The following is an 18,252-nucleotide window of genomic DNA, read 5'->3' on the forward strand; positions in this document are numbered from 1 at the left end:
GATAGCTGGTTGTAGTTCCTATGGCGATGCTGTTGAAATACACCTGGTAATGTATGGCTTTGATGTATTTTGTGATGAATAACTGATGTGAAGCCAAACAGATATCTGGGCGGCGAACAAACGGTCGGTCTCATATTGTTCTCTTCCTCAGATGTGTTTCTCCGCTGACATCTAGTGAAACTCCAGGGGAAGTTACAGTACAATGTGTCACACTGCTGTTACGACCCCCCCTGCAGGTACATGGTTCACCCAGCGAGTAGCAGGGGAAGTTACAGTACAATGTGTCACACTGCTGTTACGACCCCCCTGCAGGTACATGGTTCACCCAGCGAGTAGCAGGGGAAGTTACAGTACAATGTGTCACACTGCTGTTACGGCCTCCCTGCAGGTACATGGTTCACCCAGCGAGTAGCAGGGGAAGTTACAGTACAATGTGTCACACTGCTGTTACGACCCCCTGCAGGTACATGGTTCACCCAGCGAGTAGCAGGGGAAGTTACAGTACAATGTGTCACACTGCTGTTACGACCCCCTGCAGGTACATGGTTCACCCAGCGAGTAGCAGGGGAAGTTACAGTACAATGTGTCACACTGCTGTTACGACCCCCTGCAGGTACATGGTTCACCCAGCGAGTAGCAGGGGAAGTTACAGTACAATGTGTCACACTGCTGTTACGACCCCCCTGCAGGTACATGGTTCACCCAGCGAGTAGCAGGGGAAGTTACAGTACAATGTGTCACACTGCTGTTACGACCCCCCTGCAGGTACATGGTTCACCCAGCGAGTAGCAGGGGAAGTTACAGTACAATGTGTCACACTGCTGTTACGACCCCCCTGCAGGTACATGGTTCACCCAGCGAGTAGCAAACAAAGAGACTCTCTCCCCAAACTCTCTCCGGGTCTCTAATCATTTCAGTGGTCGTACAGATCAAACGTCTCAGAGTAGGGGTGCTGATCTTGGGTCTTCTGTTCAGCAATCTTAATTCATTATCAAGAAGGCCAAACTGATCTTAGATCAGGACTCTCTACTCTGAGACGCTTTATGAATACTGGCCCAGATCTACACCAGTGCCTAGGACGGTTGTGGTTTCTGGACAGGGCCTTTGATACTCAAGAACATATTGACTTGACATAGGTCTGGTAACCATTTTTGGATTCATAAATATAGCATCACAATTAACACACAAGACAACTTCATTTTCAGAAATAAATTTGAGAGTTTATGTCTGAGACAAAATGTCAAAAGCATATCGGTCCCAACAAGATATCATTTGTAACAATGGAATGGAAAGAAAACAAAAATAACTAACATTTACATATGTAAACCGAGAATAGCTCCTTTTAACCACAGTGGTTTTAAATACAACTGGCTTAAGTGGATAAGAGTCTGCAGAAAATTCCCTTCCCAATCAACCACATATGGAGTGTTTTAAAGGTCCGATGTTTTAGCCATTGTCTACTTTGTGTGTCTGTCACCAACACCCTAGAAACACTCTTAGGGAGAGACAAGCAGTCTAGATTGGATGTAATGCCACGTTCATGTGGAATCGGAAGTTCCTATTTCCAACTGAGAAGTTTCACTTGAGCAACCCTCCAAGTCGGAATTTCAAGTGGGAAACTCTGAAAATGTTGTTGCCCAGGTTGGCGAGTTATGTTTAACCACTGACCTTTGACCTTTTCAACCAAAAAATAACAAATCAGTTTGACAACTACGACCTCACCATATTGTCAATGTTCAGCAATCTAGCTAACTTTATTATTAGCAACCTTGATAAGCTAGCTAACTTTATTATTAGCAACCTTGATAAGCTAGCTAACTTTATTATTAGCAACCTTGATAAGCTAGCTAACTTTATTATTAGCAACCTTGATAAGATAGCTAACTTTATTATTAGCAACCTTGATAAGATAGCTAACTTTATTATTAGCAACCTTGATAAGATAGCTAAAATCCTATTGGTTGAAGAATTTTTCCGACTTCAAAAGCACTTAAACACAATCATGTCGGACCTAATTGTTCCACTTCCCCATTTCCCATGAGCATGTGAAGCCAGCATAAATACACCCGGAGATTAGCCTAGCTAATCCATATTCCTCTAACTCTAAACACAGTCAAGTCTATTGTCCATTATCTTGTTTAAGTGCTGGGTAATTTCCCTACAAAAACTGAGCATTTAATTATTTAAAAAAAATCTAATGTGGAATTCATTTTGACAAGTCCTTTGTATCCTTAGTACACAAAAGAAGAAGAGACATTCACGCTGGGTTTTCTGGGATAGGATTTAGTCCTCCAGTTTTCTTCTACTGTGCAAATACAGTGTTACACAGACGTACAGCCAGACAGGCATGCGGACAGACAAACCATGCAGAGAATTAGAGGCCATTAAAGAAAAAGAAAAAAACATTAAAGAAATGTTTTTTAAAGGAACATACCAAACCCTGGGGCTCTGAAACAATTCATAGGAATGGTGAATCTGAGAGCAAACACAAAGCAAAGCAAAAAATAGAATGTTTACTAAATCATGAAAAAGAAACATGACACTACCAAAATTAGTGTAAGAAAATGATTGAAAACTAAAAATAGTTATTTACTAGGGATGAGAATAGTTTGAACTACAATGAGACCATCCCAACCCACTAATATCATGACTCCGGTTTCTTGACAACCTGACTAATGTAGCTACGACAGGAAGAAGTGATGTCATAACATTTTCTGAAGTTGAGGTATGCTAATGTACAGTAACCATGGCAACACAGCAGTAACCATGGCAGGACAGCAGTAACCATGCTATCAAATCAACAACAGTGTGTTATGGTGTCAAAAGTAACCTCGGTATGTCATTTTGGTTGGTCCCAATGAAGTCAAACGCGAAAGCGAAGTGTCTTTAAAATGCCCCATGCTAGTCTAGTCTCGTCTAGCTACAGTGCAGCCAGGAACAATACAGTACAAAAACAAATCAGTGTGTTCCCCTTTTTGTGTTCAGAGTGATGTGTGGAACAGAGACCAAATCCAGTGCTGCTGAGTGCAGGGCTGCTCCAACCAGGGCCAGTTTAAAACAGTGCAGTCAACCTCAACCCCCACATAAGGTTTTTAGAGTTATTTACTGGAGTGAGACCATCTTTGCCACAGCTATTCTCTTTCACAACGTCATAGCTCTCATGTAGGCTACGGATATAATATATTTCTAGGTTTTCCATGTCGAACCTCTCTGTAAACAGGATCATTCTGTAAGTAAATAGACAATTGCTGGAATCATGGTATAAAGTAGAAAGGCTGATCTCCATCCCAATGCATGACGAGGACACTAAGAGCAAGTGGCACATCAACTGTACAGAGTAACAACGCAAAATGACAAATACGCAAATATAAAAAGTATGTTCAAAACTAGAGATTTTCATACATGCCAAAAATAGAATTGTCACCCACTTGAGATCGTTGATTAAGAAAAAGTTGATGATGTTATAGTCAATTGACGAGCTTGATGTGAAAATGATAGTTTCAAAGATGGCAAATTAACACTCGGCTTCACAATATGTTCAATTCAATATACATGACAAGATGTTTATAGTAACTATTAACTAAGGTAGTTGCCAAACAATACATTGGAATTCAATAATTATTTAACAAAAAAGTTGAGACATACATGTTTGATCCGTGAGCTCTCGAACAGTGTGCTTGGTATGAAAAGCCAGTAGTAATACTGTGTGTGCCTGCTGTTACTAGTGGTACGAAAGAGCTGGATGCAAACTCATGCTTTGGCTTTTTTTTTGCTTGACTAGTTCTTTTTGGATAACTTTCTAACCTTGCAACCGACAGGTCTTTCTGGTGAGACATGCTTTTCTCCGTTAGCGATTGGTTATGTGATAAAGGGAAGCTACATAAGGCTAAATGCTAACCTTCAACAGTGCTTTACGAATCAACTGGAAGTTGAACGTTTCAAATGTTTGCTTGCAACTACCTTTTTGAAGCATTTTTACAGAAAAATATATCAATCCAAAGGTATAATGACCTCTAAAAGAGTCTGTGAGAGACTGTCTGTCTACATCACAATCCTGGTAAACATGCTGAAAGATCCTTTTGTCCACCATCCCGTCCTCTGTCAAACAGGAAAATGGATTTCTCTCTCCCCTGGTCAGGATCATCATTTAAGGCTTCATTTCTGACACAATCCTGAAATCCATCAGAGCTTCACAAAGGCACTCTCTCATTGGTGGACCATCACAGAACTACCAGCTGCATCAATAAGGCAAAGATCCAATAGCCTCATCATCCAATAACGGCAAAGGCCGCTTGCTCAACGGCCAACCACAGTCAAGTCTACTGTCCTCAGTCAATGACAGCCCGACAATTCTCCTAGGGGCTTTGTTGTCCGCCATCTCTCATCAGTAACCACCAACTCCATCAGTAGTATGTCCTCCATTTAGGGGGACAAAAGCAGGAGAGAAAATAAATGTCCACGCTGTGTGTGACAGCCAGACTTGTCCTGTCCTCTGTCTCTGTATTTGTCCACGGGGGAGCTCTGTAAAGCAGCAGATCTTTCCTTCAGGAGTAAGCCTTCTATTATCCGCCTCCACTCAGAGAACCCACTGCCTCGGTGCTGGGGTGTCTTCTGGGGCTGCCTCAGTCTCTTCAGAGTCACGGTGAGCTGACCACGCTGAGCTGTCTGGCTGCAGCGCTTTGTCACTTCCGTCCTTCATATCGTATCCCCATTGACTCCCTACTCTGAAGCCCATCCCTCTCTCTCATTGGCAGAGGAGCTGCCAATCAAGGTGATAGGCACGGCGCGGAGGGACTAAATGAAAGGGACAGTCGAGACTCTCCAGAAGGTAGTCTTCCGAGCTGCAGAGGCCGACAGTCACGGTGCGACGCCCTTATGCTTCCCCCGCTATAATGGTGCTTCCTCCTCCATGGGTTCCTCCTCCGACCTGCTAAGGGGAACAAGAGGAGAGAAAGGTGCGTTAGCAAAACGGGTGCATCTCAATAGAACTGATAGTAGCTATGGTGACCTACCTCTGTTTGTTGGCCACAGAGAGAGAGGCCATGGCGCTGACGGTCTCAGCCTCCTCAGAGTCTCCTCTCTGAGCCTCCAGCACAGACAGGCCCAGCCTGGGGGAGCCACGCTGCATGGAGCGCCAGTACTTACCTGGAGAGGGAGGGAGGGAGGGAGGCAGGGAGGGAGGGAGGGGGGAGAGGGAGGGATGGAGCGAGAGAGAGGGAGGGAGGGAGGGGAGGGAGGGAGGGAGGGAGAGAGGGAGGGATGTAGCGAGAGAGAGGGAGGGAGGGATGGAGCGGGAGGAAGGGGGGAGGGAGGGAGGGATGGAGCCGAGGGAGGGAGGGAGGGATGGAGCGAGAGGGAGGGAGGGATGGAGCGAGAGGGAGGGAGGGATGGAGCGAGAGGGAGGGAGGGATGGAGCGAGAGGGAGGGAGCGAGAGGAGGGAGGGATGGAGCGAGAGAGAGGGAGGGAGGAATGGAGCGAGAGAGAGGGAGGGAGGGAGGGATGGAGCGAGAGGGAGGGATGGAGCGAGAGGGAGGGAGGGATGGAGCGAGAGGGAGGGATGGAGCGAGAGAGAGGGAGGGAGGGATGGAGCCAGAGAGAGGGAGGGAGGGAGGGAGGGATAGAGCGAGAGAGACGGAGGGAGGGATGGAGCGAGGGAGAGGGAGGGAGGGATGGAGCGAGAGAGAGGGAGGGAGGGAGGGATGGAGCGAGAGAGACGGAGGGAGGGAGGGGAGGGAGGGAGGGATGGAGCGAGAGAGAGGGAGGGAGGGAGGGATGGAGCGAGAGAGACGGAGGGAGGGATGGAGCGAGGGAGAGGGAGGGAGGGATGGAGCGAGAGAGAGGGAGGGAGGGAGGGATGGAGCGAGAGGGAGGGATGGAGGGAGGGAGGGAGCGAGAGGGAGGGATGGAGCGAGAGGGAGGGAGGGAGCGAGAGGGAGGGAGGGAGGGAGGGGGAGGGGAGGGAGGCAGGCAGGGAGGGAGGGAGAGGGAGGGATGGAGCGAGAGAGAGGGAGGGGGGAGGGAGAGGGAGGGAGGGATGGCGCGAGAGAGAGGGAGGGAGGGGAGGGAGGGAGCGAGAGGGAGGGATGGAGCGAGAGAGACGGAGGGAGGGATGGAGCGAGGGAGAGGGAGGGAGGGATGGAGAGGGAGGGAGGGGAGGGAGGGAGCGAGAGGGAGGGATGGAGCGAGAGAGACGGAGGGAGGGATGGAGCGAGGGAGAGGGAGGGAGGGATGGAGAGGGAGGGAGCGAGGGATGGAGCGAGAGAGAGGGAGGGAGCGAGAGAGAGGGAGGGAGGGAGGGAGGGATGGAGCGAGGGAGAGGGAGGGAGGGAGGGATGGATGGAGCAAGAGAGAGGGAGGGAGGGATGAAGCGAGAGAGAGGGAGGGAGGGATGAAGCGAGAGAGAGGGAGGGAGGGATGAAGCGAGGGAGAGGGAGGAGGGAGGGATGAAGCGAGAGAGAGGGAGGGAGGGATGGCGAGAGAGAGGGAGGGAGGGAGGGATGGAGCGAGGGAGAGGGAGGGAGGGAGCGAGGGAGAGGGAGGGAGCGAGAGAGAGAGGGGAGAGGGAGCGAGGGAGAGAGAGGGGGAGAGGGAGCGAGGGAGAGGGAGGGAGGGAGGGAGGGAGGGATGAAGCGAGAGAGAGGGAGGGAGGGATGGAGCGAGGGAGAGGGAGGGAGGGATGAAGCGAGAGAGAGGGAGGGAGGGATGAAGCGAGAGAGAGGGAGGGAGGGATGAAGCGAGAGAGAGGGAGGGAGGGAGGGATGGAGGGATGGATCGAGAGAGGGAGGGAGGGAGCGAGGGAGAGGGAGGGAGCGAGAGAGAGAGAGGGGGAGAGGGAGCGAGAGAGAGAGAGAGAGGGGGCGAGAGAGAGAGAGGGGGAGAGGGAGGGGGCGAGAGAGAGAGAGGGGGAGAGGGAGCGAGAGAGAGAGAGAGAGAGAGAGAGAGGGGGCGAGAGAGAGAGAGGGGAGAGGGAGCGAGAGAGAGAGAGAGAGAGAGAGAGGGGGAGAGGGAGCGAGAGGGGGAGAGGGAGCGAGAGAGAGAGAGGGGGAGAGGGAGCGAGAGAGAGAGAGGGGGAGAGGGAGCGAGAGAGAAAGAGGGAGAGCGAGAGAGAAAGAGGGAGAGCGAGAGAGAAAGAGGGAGAGCGAGAGAGAAAGAGGGGGAGAGCGAGTGAGAAAGAGGGAGCGAGAGAGAGAGGGAGCGAGAGGGAGCGAGAGGGAGAGAGAGGGAGCGAGGGAGAGGGATGGATGGAGCGAGAGAGAGAGAGAGGGGGAGAGGGAGGGGAGCGAGAGAGAGAGGGGAGAGGGAGCGAGAGAGAGAGGGGAGAGGGAGCGAGAGAGAGAGGGGAGAGGTTAGCGAGAGAGAGAGGGGAGAGGGAGCGAGAGAGAGAGGGGAGAGGGAGCGAGAGAGAGGGGAGAGGGAGCGAGAGAGAGAGGGGAGAGGTTAGCGAGAGAGAGGGGAGAGAGGGAGAGAGAGAGGGAGAGGGAGCGAGGGAGCGAGAGGGGAGAGGGAGCGAGAGGGAGAGGGAGCGAGAGAGAGAGGGGAGAGAGAGGAGAGGGAGAGGGAGAGAGAGAGAGGGAGAGGGAGGAGAGAGAGAGGGAGAGGGAGCGAGAGAGAGAGGGAGAGGAGAGAGAGAGAGGGAGAGGGAGCGAGAGAGAGGGGAGAGGGAGCGAGGGGGAGCGAGAGAGAGGGGGGAGAGAGGGAGAGAGAGGGGGGCGAGAGAGAGGGGAGCGAGAGAGAGGGGAGCGAGAGAGAGAGGGGAGAGGGAGCGAGAGAGAGGGGAGAGGGAGCAAGAGAGAGAGGGGGAGAGGGAGCGAGAGGAGGGAGAGAGAGAGAGGGAGAGGGGAGAGGGAGCGAGAGAGAGAGAGGGAGCGAGAGAGAGGGAGCGAGAGAGGGGAGAGGGAGGAGAGCGAGGGAGCGAGAGAGAGAGGGAGAGGGAGCGAGAGAGAGAGGGAGGGAGGGGAGAGAGAGAGGGAGAGGGAGCGGAGAGAGAGGGGAGGGAGAGAGGGGGGAGAGCGAGAGAGAGAGGGGAGGGAGAGAGAGGGGAGAGGGAGCGAGAGAGAGGGAGAGGGAGCGAGAGAGAGGGGAGAGAGGGAGCGAGAGAGAGGGGAGAGGGAGCGAGAGAGAGAGGGGAGCGAGAGAGAGGGGAGCGAGAGAGAGGGGAGCGAGAGAGAGGGGAGCGAGAGAGAGGGGAGCGAGAGAGAGGGGAGCGGAGAGAGGGAGCGAGAGAGAGGGGAGAGGGAGCGAGAGAGGGGAGAGGAGCAAGAGAGAGAGGGAGAGGGAGCGAGAGGGAGAGAGGAGAGCGAGAGCGAGAGGAGCGAGAGGGAGAGGGAGCGAGAGAGAGAGGGAGAGAGGGAGCGAGAGAGAGAGGGAGCGAGAGAGAGAGAGGGAGAGAGGGAGCGAGAGAGAGGGAGCGAGAGAGAGGGAGCGAGAGAGAGAGGGAGCGAGAGAGAGGGAGCGAGAGAGAGAGGGAGCGAGAGAGAGAGGGAGCGAGAGAGAGAGGGAGCGAGAGAGAGAGGGAGCGAGAGAGAGAGGGAGCGAGAGAGAGAGGGAGCGAGAGAGAGAGAGAGGGAGCGAGAGAGAGAGGGAGCGATATAGAGAGAGAGGGAGCGAGAGAGAGAGGGGAGAGGGAGCGAGAGAGAGAGGGGAGAGGGAGCGAGAGAGAGAGGGGAGAGGGAGCGAGAGAGAGGGGAGAGGGAGGAATGGAGGAGAGAGGGAAGATAGAGAGGGAACAATGTTAAAGGATCAGTCAGTTAACTTCAGAAGCTTGCAGATTCATTACTTACCAACAACCGCTGCAAATCCCAATAAAACTACATCACGCTTTGAAGTTCACATTCCTTGATTTGTCTGGCACTATCCTGTTGTGTGAGTCAGAGTGTCCTATTTATTTAGTTTCTCACACTGGCTATAGCCCAGGCCCAGGAAGGGGCAGGCCTGCCCTGGCAAGTCCGGGGTTGCCAAGCAACACGTGCCTTGGAAGAAAGAGGATTTCTGCATAGTGCAACAAATTCCCATGATTCAATGCTAGGTTTGGCCTGAACAGCTAGCGCGATAGCTACAATTTGATTTCAGCTAAAAAAAGGAGCAGTATCTAACAAAATAATTAAATTACGGCATTCACTAATCATAAACTATTTACAGTACATCTAATAGAAATATGGGTCAACTTGTGGACAAAAACATCTAACTTACTCAACCTTTAAGACTGGAGTAAGTGGAGGGAGAACTTCCTGCCTCTTTAATCTCAGATAGGAAACTGTGCTTGGTACTCACTGTGTGTTTCTATAACCTTCTCTATTGAGCACACAGCATTGTGGTTGGGTCTCTGCTCCAGAAGCGTCTGAGGGAGAGGATCCAGCTGTGGACAACACAAAGCACCGTTTGAGAGTGTGTATCTGATAACTGGACACACACCAGTCCATCTTCACCATTCATCCATTCCCTCTCCTTTTCAGTTCTTCACCAGACCACTATAAATTATCTAGTCTTATCATTAGCCTTCCTGACTCCCCCCCCCCACTTCCTTCCTTTCTCCCTCCTTCCCTCACCTGGTTGCCCAGCAGAGCGGAGACGCAGGCCTCGGAAGCGTCACAGATGGCCATGAGGTCGTGACCTCCCTCCAATGCCAGCACCACGCGACCCTCAGCCAGGGTCATCAGCTGACGTGTCAGGTACCCAAAACCTGCAGGGGAGGGTGTGTGTGTGTGTGTGTGTGAAGGGAGGGGCAGAGAGAGGGATCATCAATACAGAGCATTCAGAAAGTATTCAGACCCCTTGACTTTTCCCACGTTTTGTTACGTTACAGCCTTATTCTAAAATGGATTCAATAGTTTTTCCCCTCATCACTCTACACACAAAACCCCACAATGACAAAGCAAAAACAGGTTTTTGGAAATTTTGCAAATGTATTAAAAAAACCTGAATATATCACATTTACATAAGTATTCAGACCCTTTACTCAGTAGTTTGTTGAAGCACCGTTGGTGATTACAGCATCGAGTCATCTTGGGTATGACACTACAAGCCTGGCACACCTGTATGAGGAGTTTCTCCCATTTTTCTCTGCAGATTCTCTCAAGCGCTAAGGTTGGATGGGGAACGTCGCTGCTCAGTTATTTTCAGGTTTCTCCAGAGATGTTCGATCTGTTTCAATTCCAGGCTCTGGCTCGGCCACTCAAGGACATTCAGTCCCAAAGCTACTCCTATGTTGTCTTGGCTGTGTGCTTAAGGTGGTTGTCCTGTTAGAAGCTGTACCTTTGGCCCAGTCTGAGGTCCTGAGTGCTCTGAAGCAGGTTTTCATCAAGGATCTCTCTGTACTTTGCTCTGTTCATCTTTCTCTAGATCCTGACTAGTCTCTCTGTTCTTGCCGCTGAAAATCATCCCCACAGCATGATGCTGCAAGCACCATGCTTCACCGTAGGGATGGTGCTGCCAGCACCATGCTTCACCGTAGGGATGGTGCTGCCAGCACCATGCTTCACCGTAGGGATGGTGCCAGGTTTCCTCCAGATGTGATGCCGCCACCACCACCATGCTTCACCGTAGGGATGGTGCCAGGTTTCCTTCAGACATGACGCTTGGCATTCAGACTAAACAGTTCAATCTTGGTTTCATCAGACCAGAGAATCTTGTTTCTTATGGTCAGAGTCTTTAGGTGCCGTTTGGTAAACTCCAAGCGGGCTGTCATGTGCCTTTTACTGAGGAGTGACTTCCGTCTGGCCACTCTACCATAAAGACCTGATTGGTGGAGTGCTGCAGAGATGGTTGTCCTTCTGGAAGGTTCTCCCATCTCCACAGACGAACTCTGGAGCTCTGTCAGTGTGACCATCGGGTTCTTGGTCACCTCCCTGACCAATGCCCTTCTCCCCCGATTGCTCAGTTTGGCCGGGCAACCAGCTCTAGGAAGATTCTTGGGGGCTTGTTTTTTGCTCTGACATGCACTGTCAACTGGGACCTTATATAAACAGGTGTGTGCCTTTACAAATCAAGTCCAATCAATGGTGATCAATGGAAACAGGATGTACCTGAGCAAAATGTTTTGTCTAATAGCAAAGGCTCTGAATACTTATGTAAATAAGGTATGTATTAGTTTTTTTTGTATACATTTGCAAATTTTTTATTGAATCCATTTTAGAATAAGGCTGTAACGCAACAAAATGTGGAACAAGTCAAGGGGTCTGAATACTTCCAGAATACACTGTATATACCACAGCAGCAAAGAATACAGTGCATGACACTAGTATGTGGACACCCTGTTAAATGAGTGGTGTCCACATCTTCTGTCTGTCATGTTGTGTCTGGACCTCAGGCGTCAGCTAACAAAAGAACAGATCCAGACATCATTGCACCAGTGCTACTTTACACATAAACGTACATTTGGAGGTGAGGGTGTAACCGCCTAGGGGAGGAGGATGACCCTCAACGGCGTCGAAGCCTGAGGACACCAGCACCACGTCAGGAGCAAATTCATTAGCTATGGGCATCACCACAGACCTAGGGAGAGGGAAAGAGGGGGGGGTGGTTGGTCAGTTTCGCAACTTCAGTGCATGTGTGTTTTTTGATATTTGGTATTTTATTAGAATCATTATCTGTTGTGAAAGCAGCAGCTCCTCTTCCTGAGGTCCACATGAAACATGACATAACACAGAGGAACAGCTTAAGGACAGAACGACATACATGTAAAAACACATAAACATAACACACAACATTAATAGACAAGAACAGAACGCCATCAATACATACTGTACACGGGCCGCCTACACGTCCCCACACATACTGTACACGGGCCGCCTACACGTCCCCACACATACTGTACACGGGCCGCCTACACATACTGTACACGGGCCGCCTACACGCCCACACATACTGTACACGGGCCGCCTACACGCCCACACATACTGTACACGGGCCGCCTACACGCCCATACATACTGTACACGGGCCGCCTACACGCCCATACATACTGTACACGGGCCGCCTACACGCCCATACATACTGTACACGGGCCGCCTACACGCCCATACATACTGTACACGGGCCGCCTACACGCCCATACATACTGTACACGGGCCGCCTACACGCCCATACATACTGTACACGGGCCGCCTACACGCCCATACATACTGTACACGGGCCGCCTACACGCCCATACATACTGTACACGGGCCGCCTACACGCCCATACATACTGTACACGGGCCGCCTACACGCCCATACATACTGTACACGGGCCGCCTACACGCCCATACATACTGTACACGGGCCGCCTACACGCCCATACATACTGTACACGGGCCGCCTACACGCCCATACATACTGTACACGGGCCGCCTACACGTCCATACATACTGTACACGGGCCGCCTACACGTCCATACATACTGTACACGGGCCGCCTACACGCCCATACATACTGTACACGGGCCGCCTACACATCAATACATGCTGTACACGGGCCGCCTACACGCCAATACATGCTGTACACGGGCCGCCTACACGCCCATACATGCTGTACACGGACCGCCTACACGCCCATACATGCTGTACACGGGCCGCCTACACGCCCATACATACTGTACACGGGCCGCCTACACGTCCATACATACTGTACACGGGCCGCCTACACGCCCATACATACTGTACACGGGCCGCCTACACGTCCATACATACTGTACACGGGCCGCCTACACATCAATACATGCTGTACACGGGCCGCCTACACATCCATACATGCTGTACACGGGCCGCCTACACGTCCATACATACTGTACACGGGCCGCCTACACGCCCATACATACTGTACACGGGCCGCCTACACGTCCATACATACTGTACACGGGCCGCCTACACGTCCATACATACTGTACACGGGCCGCCTACACGCCCATACATACTGTACACGGGCCGCCTACACGTCAATACATGCTGTACACGGGCCGCCTACACATCAATACATGCTGTACACGGGCCGCCTACACATCAATACATGCTGTACACGGGCCGCCTACACATCAATACATACTGTACACGGGCCGCCTACACATCAATACATACTGTACACGGGCCGCCTACACATCAATACATACTGTACACGGGCCGCCTACACATCAATACATACTGTACACGGGCCGCCTACACATCAATACATACTGTACACGGGCCGCCTACACATCAATATATACTGTACACACAAACTATCTAGGTCAAATAGGGGAGAGGATGGTGCCATGAGGTGTTGCTGTTTTTTGAAACCAGGTTTCCTGTTTATTTGAACAGTATGAGATGGAAGGGAGTTTCATGCAATAATGGCTCAATATAATACTGTACGCTTTCCTGAATTTGTTCTGGATTTGGGGACTGTGAAAAGACCCCTGGTGGCATGTCTGGTGGGGTAAGTGTTGTGTGTTACCTGAAGGCTGCCAGGTACTCTGCATCTCCCATAGGTGGCTCCAGCCCCCCGGTGAAGGCCATGTTAACATTAAAACCTACTCCTGGACCACTGCCCACCTGACAGAGGAAGGATGGGTGGAATAGCCATGAGAACACACACACACACACACACACACACACACACACACACACGTTTCCATGAGATGTGTCACCATTACCTCGTCGGGTGCTCCGCTGCCAGGGAAGAAGTTTCCATCGTCGTATCGATGGAGAGACAGGTACAGCACGTTGGGGTCGTCGTAAAATGCCTGCTGGGTCCCGTTGCCATGGTGAACATCCTAATGGACAGCACACATGGCCAATCAGATGACCATTGTCCAATTTTTTCTTCCTCTTACATCCAATGGTAATTCTACAGTCATTTACAAAACCCACATTCTCTTTAAAAGGTCAGGTAAAGGACCAGCACAAGCTCACCCAGTCTACTATGAGGATCTTGCAGACGTTGAGTCTCTGTTGGAGCAGCCGGGCTGCGATGGCTACTGAGTTAAAGTAGCAGAAGCCCATGGGAGTGCTCTCTTCTGCATGGTGTCCAGGGGGTCGAACCACAGCAAAGCCGTTCTGGGAACCAGATGCAACAACTACATTACCCACAACTCCATCCATGAGGGGGAGAGATTGAGTGCATTCTTTGTGAAGGGGGGGAAAAGTGTAGAGCGACCTAACCTTAATGGAGGGATAGAGGGATGAAAAGGAGAAGAGGATAGAGAGACCTAACCTTAATGGAGGGATAGAGGGATGAAAAGGAGAAGAGGAGGGTAGAGAGACCTAACCTTAATGGAGGGATAGAGGGATGAAAAGGAGAAGAGGAGGGTAGAGACCTAACCTTAATGGAGGGATAGAGGGATGAAAAGGAGAAGAGGAGGATAGAGACCTAACCTTAATGGAGGGATAGAGGGATGAAAAGGAGAAGAGGGTAGAGAGACCTAACCTTAACGGAGGGATAGAGGGATGAAAAGGAGAAAGAGGGTAGAGACCTAACCTTAATGGAGGGATAGAGGGATGAAAAGGAGAAGAGGGTAGAGACCTAACCTTAATGGAGGGATAGAGGGATGAAAAGGAGAAAGAGGGTAGAGACCTAACCTTAATGGAGGGATAGAGGGATGAAAAGGGAGAAGAGGGTAGAGACCTAACCTTAATGGAGGGATAGAGGGATGAAAAGGAGAAGAGGGTAGAGACCTAACCTTAATGGAGGGATAGAGGGATGAAAAGGAGAAGAGGGTAGAGAGACCTAACCTTAATGGAGGGATAGAGGGATGAAAAGGAGAAGAGGGTAGAGACCTAACCTTAATGGAGGGATAGAGGGATGAAAAGGAGAAGAGGAGGGTAGAGAGACCTAACCTTAATGGAGGGATAGAGGGATGAAAAGGAGAAGAGGGTAGAGACCTAACCTTAATGGAGGGATAGAGGGATGAAAAGGAGAAGAGGAGGGTAGAGACCTAACCTTAATGGAGGGATAGAGGGATGAAAAGGAGAAGAGGAGGATAGAGAGACCTAACCTTAATGGAGGGATAGAGGGATGAAAAGGAGAAGAGGAGGATAGAGAGACCTAACCTTAATGGAGGGATAGAGGGATGAAAAGGAGAAGAGGAGGATAGAGAAACCTAACCTTAATGGAGGGATAGAGGGATGAAAAGGAGAAGAGGAGGGTAGAGAGACCTAACCTTAATGGAGGGATAGAGGGATGAAAAGGAGAAGAGGGTAGAGACCTAACCTTAATGGAGGGATAGAGGGATGAAAAGGAGAAGAGGAGGGTAGAGACCTAACCTTAATGGAGGGATAGAGGGATGAAAAGGAGAAGAGGAGGGTAGAGACCTAACCTTAATGGAGGGATAGAGGGATGAAAAGGAGAAGAGGAGGGTAGAGACCTAACCTTAATGGAGGGATAGAGGGATGAAAAGGAGAAGAGGAGGGTAGAGAGACCTAACCTTAATGGAGGGATAGAGGGATGAAAAGGAGAAGAGGAGGGTAGACACCTAACCTTAATGGAGGGATAGAGGGATGAAAAGGAGAAGAGGAGGGTAGAGAGACCTAACCTTAATGGAGGGATAGAGGGATGAAAAGGAGAAGAGGAGGGTAGAGAGACCTAACCTTAATGGAGGGATAGAGGGATGAAAAGGAGAAGAGAGGGTAGAGACCTAACCTTAATGGAGGGATAGAGGGATGAAAAGGAGAAGGAGGATAGAGACCTAACCTTAATGGAGGGATAGAGGGATGAAAAGGAGAAGAGGAGGGTAGAGAGACCTAACCTTAATGGAGGGATAGAGGGATGAAAAGGAGAAGGAGGATAGAGACCTAACCTTAATGGAGGGATAGAGGGATGAAAAGGAGAAGAGGAGGGTAGAGACCTAACCTTAATGGAGGGATAGAGGGATGAAAAGGAGAAGAGGAGGGTAGAGACCTAACCTTAATGGAGGGATAGAGGGATGAAAAGGAGAAGAGGAGGGTAGAGACCTAACCTTAATGGAGGGATAGAGGGATGAAAAGGAGAAGGAGGATAGAGACCTAACCTTAATGGAGGGATAGAGGGATGAAAAGGAGAAGAGGAGGGTAGAGACCTAACCTTAATGGAGGGATAGAGGGATGAAAAGGAGAAGAGGAGGGTAGAGAGACCTAACCTTAATGGAGGGATAGAGGGATGAAAAGGAGAAGAGGAGGATAGAGAGACCTAACCTTAATGGAGGGATAGAGGGATGAAAAGGAGAAGAGGAGGATAGAGAGACCTAACCTTAATGGAGGGATAGAGGGATGAAAAGGAGAAGAGGAGGGTAGAGACCTAACCTTAATGGAGGGATAGAGGGATGAAAAGGAGAAGAGGAGGGTAGAGAGACCTAACCTTAATGGAGGGATAGAGGGATGAAAAGGAGAAGAGGAGGGTAGAGACCTAACCTTAATGGAGGGATAGAGGGATGAAAAGGAGAAGAGGAGGGTAGAGACCTAACCTTAATGGAGGGATAGAGGGATGAAAAGGAGAAGAGGGTAGAGAGACCTAACCTTAATGGAGGGATAGAGGGATGAAAAGGAGAAGAGGGTAGAGAGACCTAACCTTAATGGAGGGATAGAGGGATGAAAAGGAGAAGAGGGTAGAGAGACCTAACCTTAATGGAGGGATAGAGGGATGAAAAGGAGAAGAGGGTAGAGAGACCTAACCTTAATGGAGGGATAGAGGGATGAAAAGGAGAAGAGGAGGGTAGAGAGACCTAACCTTAATGGAGGGATAGAGGGATGAAAAGGAGAAGAGGAGGATAGAGAGACCTAACCTTAATGGAGGGATAGAGGGATGAAAAGGAGAAGAGGAGGGTAGAGAGACCTAACCTTAATGGAGGGATAGAGGGATGAAAAGGAGAAGAGGAGGGTAGAGAGACCTAACCTTAATGGAGGGATAGAGGGATGAAAAGGAGAAGAGGAGGGTAGAGAGACCTAACCTTAATGGAGGGATAGAGGGATGAAAAGGAGAAGAGGGTAGAGACCTAACCTTAATGGAGGGATAGAGGGATGAAAAGGAGAAGAGGAGGGTAGAGAGACCTAACCTTAATGGAGGGATAGAGGGATGAAAAGGAGAAGAGGAGGGTAGAGACCTAACCTTAATGGAGGGATAGAGGGATGAAAAGGAGAAGAGGGTAGAGAGACCTAACCTTAATGGAGGGATAGAGGGATGAAAAGGAGAAGAGGAGGATAGAGAGACCTAACCTTAATGGAGGGATAGAGGGATGAAAAGGAGAAGAGGAGGATAGAGAGACCTAACCTTAATGGAGGGATAGAGGGATGAAAAGGAGAAGAGGAGGATAGAGAGACCTAACCTTAATGGAGGGATAGAGGGATGAAAAGGAGAAGAGGAGGATAGAGAGACCTAACCTTAATGGAGGGATAGAGGGATGAAAAGGAGAAGAGGAGGATAGAGAGACCTAACCTTAATGGAGGGATAGAGGGATGAAAAGGAGAAGAGGAGGATAGAGAGACCTAACCTTAATGGAGGGATAGAGGGATGAAAAGGAGAAGAGGAGGATAGAGAGACCTAACCTTAATGGAGGGATAGAGGGATGAAAAGGAGAAGAGGAGGGTAGAGACCTAACCTTAATGGAGGGATAGAGGGATGAAAAGGAGAAGAGGAGGGTAGAGGTAGAGACCTAACCTTAATGGAGGGATAGAGGGATGAAAAGGAGAAGAGGAGGGTAGAGAGACCTAACCTTAATGGAGGGATAGAGGGATGAAAAGGAGAAGAGGAGGGTAGAGAGACCTAACCTTAATGGAGGGATAGAGGGATGAAAAGGAGAAGAGGGTAGAGACCTAACCTTAATGGAGGGATAGAGGGATGAAAAGGAGAAGAGGAGGGTAGAGACCTAACCTTAATGGAGGGATAGAGGGATGAAAAGGAGAAGAGGAGGGTAGAGACCTAACCTTAATGGAGGGATAGAGGGATGAAAAGGAGAAGAGGAGGGTAGAGACCTAACCTTAATGGAGGGATAGAATGATGAAAAGGAGAAGAGGAGGGTAGAGAGACCTAACCTTAATGGAGGGATAGAGGGATGAAAAGGAGAAGAGGAGGGTAGAGACCTAACCTTAATGGAGGGATAGAGGGATGAAAAGGAGAAGAGGAGGGTAGAGAGACCTAACCTTAATGGAGGGATAGAGGGATGAAAAGGAGAAGAGGAGGGTAGAGAGACCTAACCTTAATGGAGGGATAGAGGGATGAAAAGGAGAAGAGGAGGGTAGAGAGACCTAACCTTAATGGAGGGATAGAGGGATGAAAAGGAGAAGAGGGTAGAGAGACCTAATCTTAATGGAGGGATAGAGGGATGAAAAGGAGA

The 18,252-nt window shown here is 50.2% G+C and overlaps 1 protein-coding gene across 1 annotated transcript in view; it reads right to left on the minus strand.

Annotated features, from left to right (window-relative positions):
• Positions 1 to 1,194: 1,194 nt before the first annotated feature.
• LOC135543314 (histone deacetylase 4-like) overlaps positions 1,195 to 18,252 on the minus strand; it is a 92,142-nt gene continuing 75,084 nt past the window's right edge. The window contains exons 17-24 of the mRNA XM_064970490.1: positions 13,862 to 14,005; positions 13,603 to 13,722; positions 13,404 to 13,501; positions 11,373 to 11,491; positions 9,547 to 9,680; positions 9,272 to 9,356; positions 5,013 to 5,145; positions 1,195 to 4,930 (exon numbers count right to left, since the gene is read on the minus strand). Coding sequence (XP_064826562.1) covers positions 4,888 to 4,930; positions 5,013 to 5,145; positions 9,272 to 9,356; positions 9,547 to 9,680; positions 11,373 to 11,491; positions 13,404 to 13,501; positions 13,603 to 13,722; positions 13,862 to 14,005 — 876 coding nt within the window. The 3' untranslated portion in view covers positions 1,195 to 4,887. The remainder of the gene's footprint in view (positions 4,931 to 5,012; positions 5,146 to 9,271; positions 9,357 to 9,546; positions 9,681 to 11,372; positions 11,492 to 13,403; positions 13,502 to 13,602; positions 13,723 to 13,861; positions 14,006 to 18,252) is intronic.

Source organism: Oncorhynchus masou, chromosome 7 (assembly GCF_036934945.1).
Source record: "Oncorhynchus masou masou isolate Uvic2021 chromosome 7, UVic_Omas_1.1, whole genome shotgun sequence".
NCBI lineage: Eukaryota > Metazoa > Chordata > Actinopteri > Salmoniformes > Salmonidae > Oncorhynchus > Oncorhynchus masou.